At 35.3% G+C, this 17,841-nt stretch overlaps 3 protein-coding genes and 1 long non-coding RNA gene across 4 annotated transcripts in view; 1 reads left to right on the forward strand and 3 right to left on the reverse strand.

The window, feature by feature from the left end:
• Positions 1-2,410, forward strand: part of LOC114250829 (uncharacterized) — a 33,547-nt gene extending 31,137 nt beyond the window's left edge. Inside the window, exon 9 of the mRNA XM_089732581.1 lies at positions 22-2,410. Coding sequence (XP_089588707.1) covers positions 22-351 — 330 coding nt within the window. The 3' untranslated portion in view covers positions 352-2,410. The remainder of the gene's footprint in view (positions 1-21) is intronic.
• Positions 2,400-11,568, reverse strand: Tsp68C (Tetraspanin 68C). The gene is made up of 5 exons (XM_028184874.2): positions 11,440-11,568; positions 10,340-10,558; positions 9,516-9,698; positions 5,003-5,203; positions 2,400-3,933 (listed from the first exon to the last, which is right to left on the reverse strand). Exons 1-5 carry the CDS (start codon positions 11,500-11,502, stop codon positions 3,619-3,621), a joined length of 981 nt encoding a protein of 326 aa, XP_028040675.2. The 5' UTR covers positions 11,503-11,568; the 3' UTR covers positions 2,400-3,618.
• LOC149501665 (uncharacterized) lies at positions 5,554-8,053 on the reverse strand. The gene is made up of 4 exons (XR_016324127.1): positions 7,977-8,053; positions 7,729-7,800; positions 7,152-7,272; positions 5,554-7,060 (listed from the first exon to the last, which is right to left on the reverse strand). It is a non-coding gene; the product is annotated as an uncharacterized LOC149501665 (long non-coding RNA).
• On the reverse strand, positions 11,153-16,863 carry Elp4 (Elongator complex protein 4). Its single transcript, XM_089732582.1, has 7 exons — positions 16,651-16,863; positions 16,450-16,485; positions 16,093-16,208; positions 15,115-15,376; positions 13,524-13,777; positions 12,394-12,628; positions 11,153-12,076 (listed from the first exon to the last, which is right to left on the reverse strand). Exons 1-7 carry the CDS (start codon positions 16,760-16,762, stop codon positions 11,982-11,984), a joined length of 1,110 nt encoding a protein of 369 aa, XP_089588708.1. The 5' UTR covers positions 16,763-16,863; the 3' UTR covers positions 11,153-11,981.
• Positions 16,864-17,841: the final 978 nt, after the last annotated feature.

Genomic DNA, 17,841 nt, shown 5'->3' on the forward strand with positions numbered 1-17,841 from the left:
CGGAATGAACTGTTTTTACAGATACCAAACATCCACATGAGCCAGTCTCAAAACATGTCGATGCAGCAGGGCGGGCTGGGAGGCATGGGCGGCCACCAGGGCAACCCCATGCACGCCCAGACCGGCCCCATGCCAACCTCGATGATGGCCCAGAACGGTCCCGTGCAGACGCAGGCCAACGGACCTCAACATTCGTTTCCCTCACTCCACAACACGTCTTCCTTCGCGGGACAAACTGCAGACTTCAACCTAGACTTCCTCGACAACATGCCTTCCACTGACGCGAGCAACATCACGGCCCAAGAGCTGCTCAACTCTATAGACAATTCGTTTTTGAACGACATCCTTTAAGTAGTGTCCGCGTGCCCCCCCCCCCCCCCAACGCCCCGACCCCCGCGGCTCGTGGCGGCGCGGCTCGCTATGCGTTCGGAAACTGACCAATTCGAAATGTGACCAAAGTAATGAAATAGAATTTAACCGCCAGCTTTCGGCTGGAGCGACGTTTCCGGAGAGCCGGCGACATTAATATCTCGATGTATCATGTCTTGGACCATGTTCTTTGTAGACTTTTTACTGTAAAAACATCTTTGCTTAGTATTTATGACTATTATTATTGTAAGTAGTTCTTTTACGTGTAATCGATCGTTCGTTCGACGTAGTGGTAGGGACGTAACTATCAACGTTAGACTTATACATTCTCCTTTAATCTAAATCTTTATTTTAGCTGCAGAGTAGCATAATGTATATTTATTACAGAATATATTATGTAGTTTTTAAGGAGATAGCACAAAAGACACTTCCCTATTTTATTATTTGTTAAATTATTTATCAATGAACTCAGATCGACGGGGCAATACTACGAAGTCTTCATTTCGGAAATCTCGCGTTGAATGTTTTATTTATTTTCTTATGATTGGGACTTCCATTCGTTGCTTCCTCGGGGCTATCACAAATTTTCGAATCGAGTTTGTTGCGTGTGTTATGCGAATAGAGTTGCATTCGGAAAGTGACCGATAGTGACGTCAGTACTATATGATCTATCGTTCTAAAATACTTTTACTATGGCTGAATATATATTGATACTACTGAAAATACAGATTACATGTTGTCGAGGCAGAGAAGCGGTACAAAGCTTCACATTTGTCGGATTTAAAAAAAACATTTTTTTTTGTTAAATATAATTTTTCTTAGTTTCGCTGGTGTTTAAACACATTCACCTAACATAAGACACGGTTGTTTTAATTTAAAAATTGATTTAAAAAAAAACGAATCAGCCTTATTGCATATGACAATGCTGAACACTTTCTTTATACCATTTTTTTAATAGCGTAACGCATAGCGTGTTATTGTACAAAAAAAATATTCTCGGAAATAGTATTTTTTTTTTTCATAAAGGCTCTTACTTACCTGTGTCCTTTTCTGTAACCAAGACAAAGTGTATGCATAATTAGATGAATATGGGTTAAGCAGCTAAAATGTGTAAGCGAAATCCACTTTCACAATTTATAATATTACAGTGTCTATGTATTTTATAGTTAAAAAACAAAAAAAAACGTTACAACATTTAGCACAGAATCACATTATATTTATATAACTGTGCTTAAAACATAAAAAATATATTTCCCGTTTTTTTAGATAATGATCAGTACTGACAGTTCTGTTAATTTCTGAATGCGCTCTCGATATGGCCACTGAGTTGTTTCCCTCTGAAGCCGCTGCCGTGTAGTCAGGATCGGTTGGAATGACGTATGATATTAGTTAAGTTGAAAATGTTACGAGATGTTTGTGTGAGAGAGTGAAGCAGTCACGTTTGTATCCGCCTCAAAACGACCCGACTTTTATTTTATAGTGCAAATTGTAAATTTATATTGGAGGATTTTTATCATTCCTGTACCTAAGATATAATAGTAGATTATACTGTGATGTCGGTCTCAACGGTCAATAGGTGAATATAGTATCAATTATTATAATAAATATTTGTTAATTGTTAAGGATCTCATTGTATCATTTTAGATTGGGGTTTTAAGGGATTCCGGGAATAGCAGACCGTTATGTCGTTTTAATAGTATTCTTTGAATGATGCGACTTCGGGTCACGCGAGAATGGAATGTCAAGTGTTTTAGTATATTTCGAAATATACTTGTATTTGTCTTGTGTAAATAATTTGTGATGGGGTTGTTAAACAACTTGTTCTAAATGAATTGTATCTAAATATTATTATTGTTTGTGAAATTAATTATAAATTAAACAAAAAACTTCAGCTCTCTGTATGTAGTAGATAAAAGAATCCACAGCTAAACCAATTATTGTGAATGACAGTAACATTCCAGAGCCATTGTTAACAATGTTTTAACTTTAGGACCAATTTTTGAATGTTCTTTTGAAAATAATATTGCATATTGAACGAAAATTCTTTTATTTTACTGTAAAGTTAAATTAATACCATAATCTTATACACTTTATCGGAATCAGTTGGAGTAAACACTTCAGAGTACACAAATTTATAAATTACTACATATTCCCATGATGGGATTTATTACTAAACATTATTACTAAATTACACTTAAATAATAATAACACTTAAATACTCCCATGATAGGTGATCGGTGGTTTATAAATTGATAGACAGGATTTTTTAATGAAGCTTTAATTCAGATCGCCGTTACTAGAACGCATTGCTTGACCTCATGTCTTCAGTAAACCCATAGACACAGCCCACTGAGTTTCTCGCCGGATCTTCTCAGTGGGTCGCGTTTCCGATCCGGTGGTAGATTCTGCGAAGCACTGCTCTTGCTAGGGCCAGTGTTAGCAACACTCCGGTTAGAACCCCGTGAGCTCACCTACATGTTAAGGCGAAGCTGAAATAGCCTCTCAAGGCTATCAATCAGCATAGGTAGGAAAAAAAATGTCTTCAGTCGACTGACGGCCTCAGCGTTGTGTGGTTTTTGTGTGCTCTGGTAATACCGGATGAGACGTGACCTCGTATGGCCACCCTACAAAAATATTTTTGGAACATATCCAATTGAAAGTTTTTCCTTTTCGTTGAGTTATAGCTGATTTCACTGATCCTTTTTAAGAGACTTTTCTTCTCGTGAAGCATTCAATGCACAACATTTACGTGTTAACACTCCTCCACGCGCAGAGGCGGATTAATCAATGGTGCAGATTGTGGTCGCAGCAGTGTTAGGGGGCGCCTTGGGACTTTCAATGAATCTATTAAAGTACTTATTCCATTTTGATCGCGTGCTCACTAGAGGGCGCTAGGGTTATGATTTGACACGTGCTTGAGACGCTTTTAGCCACGAGACAGGCGAGGAAAGCTATAAGTATTTATATAATTAGATAAATATGTAGGATATTTTCTTAAAACATCACTGCATTGTTAGATAAAAAAGGCGGTATTTATGTGATTGTACGTCGTAAAACAAGTTTTACGAAATATAGCGTTTGAATGCTGCTTTGAGTAAACTATGTAATGTTTAACATATGGCACTTTATGTATTCGTTCGTCGTGCAATCTTCAGTTCACCACATAATAGAGTCAGCCTCGTGTTTATGCAGACAATCGGAGAACTTCTCCAATTTCAACTCTAAAGCGTTTATCTCCAAGGCTAATTCTCATATAATTTCGTTCGGTTTGCTCGTAAAAATACGAGGGTTTCGAACTCTTGGACTGTAATAATTATCCGGCTGGATATATTTGGCTGTGATGTGGTCTTCGCGAACTCCCGGACCGTACATATTTTCATTCGTTGCGTGATCAATGGATTTAACTGTAACTGTATGTAGTACTTGTCTCCTTTGACGGAGTCGGATACACGAAAATACAGTGCTTAATAAAACTCCCAGCTTGAATACAGCAAATATAAAGATGCTAAGCATGAGGACAAAATATTGTTTCTGGTACCACTCTTCAAGTTTACCGATACATCCCTGAAACAGAACAACAATTACGTTCGTAAAAATGAAATTTAATGTTTTATTTTTATTTTTTTATTGCTTAGATGAGTGGACGAGCTCACAGCCCACCTGGTGTTAAGTGGTTACTGGAGCCCATAGACATCTACAACGTAAATGCGCCACCCACCTCGAGATGTAAGTTCTAAGGTCTCAATTATAGTTACAACGGCTGCCCCACCCTTCAAACCGAAACGCATTACTGCTTCACGGCAGAAATAGGCTGGGTGGTGGTACCTACCCGTGCGGACTCACAAGAGGTCCTACCACCAGTAATTACGCAAATTATAATTTTGCGGGTTTCATTTTTATTACACGATGTTATTCCTTCACCGTGGAAATCAATCGTGAACATTTGTTGAGTACGTATTTCATTAGAAAAATTGGTACCCGCCTGCGGGATTCGAACACCGGTGCATCGCTCAACACGAATGCACCGGACGTCTTATCCGTTAGGCCACGACGACTTCAAATGTTTTAATTCGTCGTCGAGTCATGCACATGTATAGTCACAACACTTGGTCACTGTGTACAGTTAGCTGCAAAAGTGTACGAATGGAATAACAAAAACAAATTTTCAGCTTAAAATATAGCTTAAGTACTTTCACGGATTTTTTTGGGCAGTATGAAATTGCCGGACTTCCCCCCTCCACTGAGGATGGCGGGCGAGGCATGTCGGAGTCGAGCCGACGAAAAATCTTCTGTCGCTCAACAACCCACGTCTGAACCTCGCATGAGACAGAACTCATGAAAAGGCGAAGGGGAAAAGTGAAGTGTTTAGTGCGGAGCACATCTCTCCCATCACCCTAACTTTCATGGTACCTACATTATGATTCCACTAAATGATGTTCCGCAACCATGGAATGTCAATAATAAAAATATTGAGGAATTATATTTAATCGCGGTAATTTTAGAACTTAAGGTATCTCTGTCCGTGTAATTCTACAGCTGAACGTACACAACGTGTAGGTAGTGTGTAAAGAAGTGTTTATGATTGGCGTTGGTAACATTTATGCCGCTATCTCATCTGTCAGAGTGAACTCACCGGAACATGCCGATAAACAGGGTTAGGTTGATACTCCTGACAGCGCGATAAATTGACCGGCATCGGGTTCAGATACGATATGTTCTCTTCGATTTGCACGCAGCAACTCAACGGTACGGCCATTCCGCGCGGACCCAGCCTCCTCAGTTGCCATACGGACATGTCGTAGTTTCGAGCATCTGTCATACCGCAACACTGCAACTGTTAAAGCATTTACTTCATGTTTAATTCAAGGCATAGATTATACACTTAATATATTTGAGATAGATGCGCAACTCTCATTTTTATTTTTGCTTTAGTTAGAGCCCGGGACAGCAGGCGTCGCTGCTGTCGATTATTAGTCTCCCTACCCCCCACCAGGTGGCTTTTTTAGTAATTTTAATATTTTTTATAATTAACTCTCTTTATGAAAAAATCTTATCGTTTAGAATCGCTGAAATTCCCGGTAGTACTTATGAAATATTAAAGAACGTTTGATTGTGTTCAGCATTCTAATCGATAAGACCTTTTCATACAGAGAGAAAACAGTTTTTTTAAATAAAAAGCTGTAATTCTCTGTAAGCTATTTAATTTCCCTATATTACAAACAATTTACTGTTAAAAGATAGTATGAACGTACAATTGTATAAAATTTCGAATAACAATAACTCCTCTAGATTAATCCTACTAGAGTACTTAATAACATTAAATCGAAAGTTATCTAAAAGTTAATTAAGTCTAGATAATCAAATCATTCAATGTCACTTAAGTCATTTGTGCGAAATATAAACATGTCAGCTTTCCATTACAAACATAGTAGACAATTTGAATTAAATTTAATAAATTTGTTTCTTAACTATAGCAGTTCTTGCTTAAAGTTGATCGTGACAGATCATGACCTTGTATGAAAATATTACATCTATAAACACTACCTATGCTTCGTCATACAATAATTGTCATTTATACTAGCATTGTAGAGATAATACACACACTAAAGTGAATACTAAATTATTCTTAGCATTCTTATAAAAATTTTGAAATTTAAGAAACGATTAACCCACAATCATGTTCATAACATGTGACATTTTGTTCTGCACAAACGTTTTATTACATGATTTGAAAAACAAAAAATGTTTAAAAAATGTAATGATGATTTAAAGTACTCTTAAATATTGATAGTTTGTACTTAATGACGCTTATAGTAATCTTAGACATGATTACATTAGTTATACTTTTATTCCCTATCTAAATTATTTCTATTCTGACGTTTCTGATGCTTTAGCTTTGGTAATACTAGATGAAACAAACAGCAGATTGAAAGAAAATCATCTTAAAGTTAATTACATTCATTACAAACCATTAGTTTACATTTTGTTACAAAAGAAACTGGTGTTCGTTACATGCAAATGAATTATAAACATACACATGCAAACATAAAATGTAAATTTATCTTTTAATCCAAATTAAATGTACACTAATATTACATCTAAATAATAGAAAGGGTTTCGAAAATTTTTATTGCACTCAACAGCAGACGAGCACGCAACCCGGCCCATGATAAGTGGTCACCAGTGCTTATAAACTTCAGCAGTGCCATAGGGGTTGCTGTCTATCACTTAAGTTTTAATAAATTATTAATATACTCAGTCACAAGCATATTGATTTCACATAATGAAAATGTAAGAAACATAATCATGTTTGGGCATTTTCATTTATATCTGCTCATACAGAAAACACAACTTAGCAAATATATTCCACAGTTAATCTAAATAATTGCAAATAATGCTTTTAAAGACCGTTGACTTTTGATCATTAATTAAAATCATCTTCTCGTAGAATTTACAAAAGGTTATTTACAAAAATTTATATCAGTATTTTCATATATTACTAACTTACTAATTACAACTATTCAAACGTAATACTATAACTATAAGAACTAAACAACCTATTTTAAAACAAAATTGGCATCAATTTAGTTCTTATGAACTATTTCAATTATTAATTTATCAATTATAAACATATTTAAAAAAAATTAAGATCCCTTGAGAGTTCACGTTCCTTGCTGAATCAGTTTCTCTTCTGAAACGGAGAAACAAAGTATCTTAAGTATGTAACAAATATTGAAAAAATACGACCATGAAAAATTTAGTGTTAATGTAATCTTACTTACAAATTAATATATTACATAACACGTTCTGGTTCAAATATAGTGCATCAATCTTTTCATGTTTCAGACATTTTAGTGCTCCTTATAATTTTTCCATAAAATTTTGTCATTATCAAACCTTTGTCTACAAAAATAAAAACATTATTTTATATTGGGTAGAAGGATGAACGTGGTCACAGGCCACTTGGTGTAACTTAGTTATCAAACACCAGGAAACAAAACGTGAATGCCATCATCTAACTTTGGATGTGAGATCAATTGTGCTGTATTTTATTTAAACAGGAAAGCATGACTGATTGATCATTCCAAAAAACTAGTTCGGGCCCACTTGACAATAAGCATATAATACGCTGAGTTGCAAAACATAAATACTTCAACCCACTCGAGACAATTTTATTATCTGAGGTGTGTGTGTGATAGTAAGAGACTTAATACCGACTGTTTTGATCAAAACTTAACATATATGATAGCTAGGCAGCAGAAATAGGAAGGACCATTAGTTGGTGCTAATTCATTTAATTATATTATGAATAATAATTCTGTTAGCAAATAATATACCGGGAAAATAGTGTAAACTCACCGTTATCAAGGCATCCGAAATAGCATTTCATTTTCGTTCTTCGAGGCATGCTGATTTTTAATAATAAACATTCTGTAAGAAATGAAAATAGTTACACAGGCTTACGAAACGCTAACGAAGAAAAAAGTATTGGAGCCAAGTTATGTCTAAAGATAATTCAAAACAGAGTTTCTCAATGTCTAATCGTCTAATATTCTCATAAAGCTAAAAGTTGCTCTAAATTAATACTACAACGTAAAATAACTCACACCAAGACCAAAAAAAAACGATTTAAAAAATTAAATCGTTCCGACATTTTGAAAACTTTTTTTTTTTTCTTGAGATTGTTTTACGGCCCTGGAATTTTGAAAACTTCAAAGCAGTGTTTCCACTTACGTTTTTTTTAACACATTTTACCCTAGTTTCTTTTGAATTTACCCTAAAATTCCCTAGACAACTTTCATAAATCCTTTATATAGAAAGCGTAAATAAAATACAGAAAATAAACCACAGCATATTATTTAATGTAGGTATATATAATATAAACGCCCCCAGAAGATCATAGATCTATAGGATTAGAATTTTCAAGGAAGTCGACGCATTGCTTTTATATTCTTTTGCTGCACAACCTAACACTGTTCGGTTCTAAAATTGAGCAATTGTTTGCTGGCAAAGTTGGGAACTTTCTATGAAGCAAGCCGTTCAGGGTTTCAAAAGCCTGTTTCTTTTGTCAGTTTTTAAATTTGAGAACACTGAATAATCTTTCCACCTCAGTCTTTGAAGAAGGAACTGCTAGCAAAAGTGAAATGACAATTACAAGGTTTTCGTAAATGAAATTACCATGATAATCTTTCATGGTACATGAAGTACCTGTATATTACAATACAAGTAAGTTCTGGTGACATCAACGAAAATAGGTAAATAAAAATTTGGCGGATTATACTTATTGGGATTCTGGGGAATCCCTAAGAAAAAGCAGTGGCTTAATCTATGATTTACTTTACTAGAGGGTTACTGTTGAATCAAACCTTTATAGTTTTTATACACAACTCTGTTTTATTCTTTTACTTGTCAACTCGACTTAATGTCATTCTCTCTCCATAAAATAAAATGTTCATTGTTTTACTTTAATTATCGTTTATTTTAAAATTCACAACAGTTACTAGTATAGGCTTTGCTTTTTACCCCGAAATATCCTAAATCCTGGTATTTTTTAAATTGTCTTTATCATCCAAAATATCAGCTATTTTTCCCTAAAAAAGGGAGAATTCCCTAAAAGTGGAAGCACTGCTTCAAAGTACGCTACATTTTTTATTGAGTCAGAACTCATATCTGCCATCTAGTGAGTTTATTAGATCATTAATGCCTAAAAGTTACAAAAATGACGTCGCCACAGGAGTAAGATGACGCTAGTTGTATGTTATTTTCCTTTGTATGGGAGTTGCACCCCCCTGATTCAAGGTGTGCTCTTCAGATTAATCTGCAACTTCAGCAATTTAATGAATATACATCGGGTACTGATTAATAAATATGTGTAGTCGAAACAAAAAAGTAACTTATCAAGGCAGTCAGAATGTCTATGAAGCTGAACATGAACTGACCCATTGCAAATTGAGAAGTAAGATTGCTTCGCGTCAGAATTAGGCAGGCCGGTGCTACTCACCCGTCGGCAAAATACGTGCTACCGAAGTAAAGTAAAGAAATAGACAAAATAGTACAATACACCCTTAAAATTCACATTGATCATATGGAGATCAATGGGAACAAACGTTTTTTAAGTCTATCATATTCCAATCATTTTTATTAACCTCTGTTTGCGCTAAATCTACAGACGCAGTGAATTGTTCAAAGTCGGGCATAGCATAATAGCTTTGCAGAGCTCCGACAGAGCCCCCTCGTGCGTTTTCAAGTCCCAGACATCGCGGCCATACTGCAGCCAAAACGCCTCCAGCACACTCGCACAATAGCAAAGACAGAACTATTAAGAAGTACTGAAATAAAAAGGATTTTTGTTAGAGTAGTGACTAGCAGAGTACAGTAGTGATTAAATTGAATATAAATTGTATGCATCGCATTATTTATGAAATACAACCATTTGTTAAAACCGCTCGTACGTCACTTATTTTGAGTTTAGTGCTCCGAGGCTTGACAACTTTATAGCAACTGATCACTGATGAGATGAGCGAAATGAATGATGAACTGATCACTGATGAGATGAGCGAAATGAATGATGAACTGATCACTGATGAGATGAGCGAAATGAATGATGATGAGAAAAACTCGGTTAACTGTTATGAAATAAGCGTGGGGTCGTATTCTTCGGTGATAACGGTGACCTTTGATTTGGCACTTAACGATGTTAGTAATAGCGTCAACAGCACCGTGAGTGGATCGGGTGCTTTCGTCCGAACGTGTCTAAGGTGACATCGGTGGTTGGCTGCTGCGTAAGCCAGGTCAGATGTCAGACGGGACTACGATTAAGGGTTATTCTGTCGCATTGACGTCATAAAAAAACGTTTCCTACACTTAACCTTCTTAAGCTTATGTGTCTCTTCGTGGGCATCCATAACAGTACCAACAAAATTTCAACGCTATTTTTACTTAAAGTAAAATGTCGATTTTATAAACTTACGACACTTAAAGCTGCATATCCGGGTAAATAGGTTGCCCAGCAGCCAAGAGCAGCCGTCGCACACATGGTGAGGCCTGCTGCCATTAGAATCAGAGCCAAGTAGTAAAATGGCGGGTGAGCCAAATTACTTTCCGGGGAAGCCAGCAACCGCGACAATAATATTTTTTTTGAATCGCACAGTAGCAGGAAACCACAGACAACTTCAAGAAATCCGCATATCTTTAAATGAAAAAAGAAACTGTTGTTCACTAATGGCGTATAATTTACACATGATAGTCAACAACTCTGCTCCTGGGTTAGTACGATATTATGTCAAACGATTTCTCAGAGCACTAGAGAGTGGAACGAGACTAAACAAAGAGAACCGATGTTTCTTCATAGATCCGGAGGTTCCGATTCCAGAGAACGGGATTGTTGACAATCTGAGCGGCCCTTTGTTGTATGGAGTCAAACGGAAATAGCTGGTATTTGGGAGTAGCGACTCAGATGTGGGAGCAATATTCTACGGGAGGCCAAACTTGTACTTTCTAAAGCATAAGTCTTTGTCCAGGCGGGCAGTACCGCTTCGGATACTTCAAGATGAATCTCTCCTAACCTTTAGATGCATACTTGGATTTACCCACTAAATAACTCCGATATCTACTGAACACCGCTCAAATGTCATCACAAGAATCCCAGTACTCACAGGTGACAGGCATCTCTATTAAAATTACGGCGTAATAACAAAAAGGCCCTTCTTGGTTGAGAATGCGCAAGAGTGCGTCTTCAATTTCTTTTTTTTTAGTTTCTTTTAATTACAAAAATAAGACAGACTTTATTTGGAAAAGCATTTTAATCATCTAATACATTGAATTCTAAGGATTTTTTCTTCATACATCTTTTTTTTTTAAATACGGTTCATTTGACCCTTTTACGGTTAGATTAAGTACATACACATATATGAAATGTTGGTAGGTTCAACGTTAAACTAGTGTGAGCTTATCTGTCCACAGAGAGACGACAGGCCGCAGACGCATTTCAGCTGATGCTCAATTAAAAACTCTACACTATCAAAACCAAAAAAAGCGAGCTTTGGACACATACAAAAATAGGTTACTTACGAAAAATATTGAATTGGAACAACCAAATAAAACTTTGGACGAAGCACCGCTTGAACATTTCATGTTTACAACACATCCACAATTATTTAAACGTAAAATATTTTGACAATAATAATCTCCACAATAGCGATATCGTTGGTTTTTAGTATGAGAATGAATGAGTCGATGAATAGATGCGCCAGTTTTAGGGAGATATGCTCTGATGAACAGGTGGGGTGATATGTAATTAGGAGTCAGTTTTGTTTAAAATTGACGCATGAGTTGTTCTTTAGTATTCGAGGGCTTTGAGACCCTATTGCGTATACTTACTATAAAATTATACACAAAGTATTTCAATACGTACTTCAAAGGAAAATAAAATATTCATTTTCATACAAAGGGCTAAATTTTACAGAATTTTAAGTTTTCAGATACTTTATTTTCATCTAAAAAATTTAATGAAACATTATTTAATATGCGTAGTACATTTTTTCTTAGCTCATTATTATTATTATTATTTAAAGTAAAAATACACCAAGAATTGTTATATACAACGTGCCGAGTTAAAAGTCGATATCCTTTTTGCGGAATCCACCGCAAGCAGTCGACGGCGTTGCAGTTATATCGTCCTGCTCTCTCTCACTCGTCTCTTCAAGTTCTGTAAAATTACATACATAAATAACTGTTACCGTTAATAACTATTATAAAAAAAAAACTAATAAATACTTGGACGGGTGGGAGAGCTCACGGCCTATCTAGTGTTAAGTGGTTACCGAAGCCCATAGACATCAGCAATGCCAGGGGCAGAGCCAAGCCGCTGCCTACCGCAAACCTGGCTGTGACTTTGGTATAGCTTACGTTCCTGCACGAAGATATCCACTCATCATCCGGCGGGTTACATAGCTGTCTGCCTGCCTACAAAGCCATAAAAAAACACTAGACTCTTGTTTAAATGGTAATTGCTGTCCAAATTACCTGGTGGAATGTGTAGTTTTTCAATGACGAACTTCTTCCTCTTTAGCTTGAATGCTAAATCAAGACTGGGCGGCACGAATGGTACGAGTGTATACAGCGCCGTTAATTTTGTAATGTGAAACAGTCCGTGGTAATCTTTATAGACAGGATTTGTTTCTTTTTCGGAGCCAGCAAATGATTCAATCCTTACTCCATTATGAGCCGAGTACAGAACTTTCTTCATAATGATTGGATCCTGATAATAAAATGTCGTTTTAGTGAGTGTTGCAATTCTTTGAAAATAAAAGTGTTCTTAATAATAGCAGGATCAATAATGCAAATTGTATTTAATGAAGCAGAAATGTTTCAATGGTCAGAAATTAGTTTTTTTATATAATTGATGTATTTAAATTATTCACAAAAATGTTGACTAACAATATAATTATATACGAGTAAATGAAATAAAGTTCGTATTAGAATCATTCAAGGCACGACGTCCTTAAGTGATCTTCCCTTTCAAATATTACAAAAATAATGAAACTCAAATAGATTATTTTTTTTAACAGAAGGAATCATGACATTATAAAAGTAAAGATGTTTTTTTTTATTATTGCTTATATGGGTGGGCGAGCTCACAGTCCACGTGGTGTTAAGTGGTTACTGGAGCCTATAGACATCTACAACGTAAATGCGCCACCCACCTTGAGATATAAGTTTTAAGGTCTCAAGTATAGTTACAACGGCTGCCCCAAATTCAAACTGAAACGCATTCTTGCTTCACGGCAGAAATAGGCAGGGCGGTGGTACGTACCCGCGCGGACTCGCAAGAGGTCCTACCATCAGTAAATTACGCAAATTATACTTTTGCGGGTTTGATTTTTATTACACGATGTTATTCCTTCACCGTGAAGTCAATCGTGAACATTTATTGATCACATATTATTTCATTAGAAAAATTGGTACCCGCCTGGGTTTCGAACATCGGTGCATCGCTCAACACGAATGTACCCGACGTCTTATCCTTTAGGCCACGACGACTTCAAATTAAGTTCACAATTCAGTCATGATTGAAACTGTATGAAGTAAGGAATGTGCTTTTCGGTGGGTTCTGCTATGCAATATCAAATCGAATTGAATTTCAATGTACTTACCTCATACAAATGTGATGGTATAGTGATGAACACAGCAACATTTTTGTCTCTAATCAATATCCTTAAATAGTACATGAACATTATGAGATCTCTTCCATAATTTTGGAACTCGGTATCATCAGAGTCCATCGCCAACCATATAGGGGAACCCAATGAGTGTATAGCGAGCCTGAGCATGTTGGTACCGCTACTTCTTAATACAGTTTCGTAAATATTTCTTAGCAATTTGTGAAACAAAGCACTTTTTAATTTCCCTGAAAATAAATTTACATCTTATAATTATATCTTTTTATTGCTTAGGTGGGTGAACGAGATCACGGCTTGCCTGGTGTTAAGTGGTTACTGGAGCCCATAGACATCCACAGCGTAAATACTGCTACCCACCTTGACATATATGAGTTTTAAGGTGTCAGTCTTTTCAAATACTATTTAAGTAATATTAGTAACTAGCTGTACCTGTCCAATTCGCTGGGCATTTAAAATTAACATTATTATTTTATTTTCTCTATATTATATTCTCATCATTAACGCCCCCGCGACTGGTGTTGGGAGTCCAGCACTCATATAAATATTAGCCTATCCATTAAGTAATGTACTTTCTACATGGATACCAAGTTTCAAGTCAATCAGATGCATGGTTCAATAGTTATAACAGAACATCCATAAAAAGCACTGTAGATTTATATATTAATATAGATATATTGAATATTTTTTTCTCCTACCTACGCCGAAAGTTCGGTTTTCCTCCCGCTGTACAGGGAAGAAAGTGTAACTTTTCCTCCCTGGGTACTGACAAGTGCGCATGCACGTTAGTGTCTACGTCTGCTCACACGCACCTAAAATTCTCCGCCATTGTTGTGCTCGGGTAATTTGCAATATTGTGTTTAGTGTAAAAGTGAAATAAACAAAAGGCAATAAAATTTAATAGTGTAGTATTAAACAAACATGAGTTCATCAGACAGTTCTTATACAATTAGTAGTAGTTTATTAAAAAAAAAAAAGGATTAAATTGTTTTTTTGAGTACGGGGGTCTCCGCCCCCCTACCCCCGGCCAGGGCTTCGCCCCTGGACCCGGGCTCAGTACACCACGAACTTTCGGCTTGGTAGGAGAAAAAATAGTATGAGCACCGCGGGAGAAAAGTTGGACATTTCCTTCAGCGTGTTTGGCAATTTTACACGCGAGGGGAAATGTCCAACTTTTCTCCCTTGGTGCACAATGTACTATTGTCTTTTACTTATTTGACTTTTCCATGATTAAATATATTGATTATAAATTATTGGTGATAAAAACTAACGAACACAATGCACACATCCCTATTGGTTAGTATTTGTGGGTCTTTGGAGGGCATGCATGCAGGCAGAGCGGCAGAGACACCGCTGGCCAACCACCAAGCTTCCAGAAAAAGTCCGTCCTTCAGTAATATAGACAAGTGTTTAATTGTTTTTACCTCAATTACTTATCTTTAAGTTAATTGTTGATTGTTCTCACATAATTAAGTTATACCTTATACTGTGTTAGTTTTAATTCGTTATAAACATTGTAATTAAAAAACTTTTTTTATGAAAAGAGGGAATAATATATTAAATATACCTCTACGCATAGTCGTTTGCCAGCTCAAAGTACTGTCTTGCCAAGTTGTAGTACCATACTGGATTTTACTTTTTTCTATTGTGTCAGCATCAATGTATCTGCTCAAGTCAAAGTTATGTCCAAAATTAGTGTTGCTGCCAAATGATGATTCAACTTGACTAAGGCCTTCATATCTCCAGGCTATTTTCATTTTTTCTGCATCAGTACTTGGTGCTTTTTCATCTTCTGGAGGTAAAGCACATGGTTGAGGGAGTTCTGATGTCTGGAATTAATATTTTAACAAAAATTTTAATAAGATTTACTAACTTATGTTTATTTATTTATGTAATTATATATACACTGCAGTCTAAATTTTGAAAGCATAATTATGAAGAATAGCATCTATGACACTATAGTAAAAAATTGTATTAAAGATACTTTTTTACAACATTTTAAGATTATTCAAACAAAAACGATAGGATTATTAAGTTGTCAAGTTTTAATAAGCTCCTTCATTTTGACGTGTTTTGTTATGACATAATTCAAGAAATTAATTAATAGAATGCCTATTGCCTAGAATATGCAAGAAGATAAATAATCAAAATATGTGGACACTTTGATGGCTCTACAGTTGATGTGAATATTAATTTTGTACTTTTATTCTCATTTTATTATTAATTTTTTGTTTATTCTTAAATTGAATACTTTATCACAGTATATCTGGCTGCTTCCAAACTTTTGGATGCTTGTATGTTGTATACGTATACTCCAGATGTGCATGATATTTATTTGACCTTTAACATTTATCACTAATTTGGTTACATTCATAAATACAAATCTGTGATTTTTTATATAAAAGACAGACAGCCCAGGCCCACAGTGTAAAGATGGGTAATAGTACTTATGCTGTGATATCTATTAATTTTGGTAATAATTTGGCTTCATGTGCACAGTGACATTTTCTACTCATCTAAGAAAAAGTAATAAACTTTGACTAACTATTTTGTGTGGGTCTTCATCTAAAGATGTAACAAATAATTCATGGTCACAAGCTACACCCTCTGCTATGAAATATTTAAATAACACTTTGCTGTACACACCAAGGACATCTTCCTCTGAAAAGTAAATAAGGTAATTGAAGTCCTTTCATTGGAACTAATAACAATGCGTTGTGTGAATATAAAAATCATATTAATCTTACTTTCTTAAAATGCAATGTATTGAAAATTAAATGAAGTTATGATAAAAATCTAAATATTTGTAATTTGATTATTTATTAAATTTCATATCCATATTTCTTTATTAAATTTGTTTTGGCTCTAAGATATTATGCAATTTTAAAAGAAATTCACGAACCTACAACAAAAATGCTGCCTGCAGGTATTCCTCCACCTAGAAAGTGTAAAATTATATTTATTTTATTGATTTTTGTAAATATATGACAATAAAAACTTAAGTTATTAAACAATTGTAGGGAACAAATTTAATTTATATAATCAATTATGATTTGATCTTGTTTTGCCAATCTAATCCATTAAACATAATAGTAAAACTTACCAACTATATGGTCTAAGGATGGAATACCGGAAGATACGTATGGTAGGTTATTTTTCACTTTTGTGCCATTTATATGCGTACTTATATCTATAAATTTTCGAAAACTACGCATTTTTTATTAATTTATCAAGCCGATTTCTGCAAAATATTGTTTATCGATTAAAATTTATGTTACCTACGATGTAGGTATTTTTCGTTTTTGAAGTTTTTGTGATTTGGTAACAAGACCTTTAAGCCAGATGTAGGTTTACAAATTAATACATTATAAAACCTTTACGATATATAGTTGCCACGATAACGGGTCTTTACCAATAAGTTACTGTTTTCAAATATCATTTGAAAGGTAATTTATGTATTTCTGAAAGTAAATTTCTAATTCAACTGAATTTTTTATTAAGTCACGATCACTGTTTAGTGGTCTAGTGTCGGTATATTTCTTAAATTCTGTAGTTTAGTTCTTACCAAATGCCATTAGTATTACAGTAGATGTGTACTGTGAGGAACAAGGCACAATGTTGGAAAAGCTCGGGAATCATATAATTTACTAAATTGAAGTCACACTCAGGGACGTCTTAAACTAGGCTGGGGCCCTTGGGCACACAAGGATATGATGCCTTTTTGGAAAGTAAAAAAGCGAATTATAATAACAATTTTTTACTGAGTATGACCATTTAATAAAGGTAATCAAATATAGCATGATATAATATGTCATTAATGATATTAGAATGCTGCTGGTTTTTTGGTTAGGATTACTATAACAGTTTCCAAAGCAAATTTCATCAATATAACCTAAAATTATTGCTGTGGTAAAACGTGGAGACATGGATTGCATTTTCCTATCAGCTTTAAATAAAATACTTTTCAGCGCTTTTTTTTTAAATTTACCCGGTTGCTACTGTAGCGCCACTCTTATTTAGCAGATTTTAACGGACACTTTTTACACACAGAGACGGTCCTTCTTACCTCTAGCCTCCATATTAGTACAGTAGGAATAGGCGCAGTCATCGATATAATGGCGTAGTATATTCCTTTTAAATACCTTCTGATAAGATTACTGATTTGTGAAAAAAGTGCCCGACAAAAATGTTTTGAGAATAAGTCTGTGAGAGAAATTGTCGGTCCTTCGGGGCCCCCTGAGAATGGGGGCCCTGGGCACGGGCCCCGTGTGCCCTTATGGTGAAGACGGTATTG

Source organism: Bombyx mandarina, chromosome 13 (genome assembly GCF_030267445.1).
Source record: "Bombyx mandarina strain Sakado chromosome 13, ASM3026744v2".
NCBI lineage: Eukaryota > Metazoa > Arthropoda > Insecta > Lepidoptera > Bombycidae > Bombyx > Bombyx mandarina.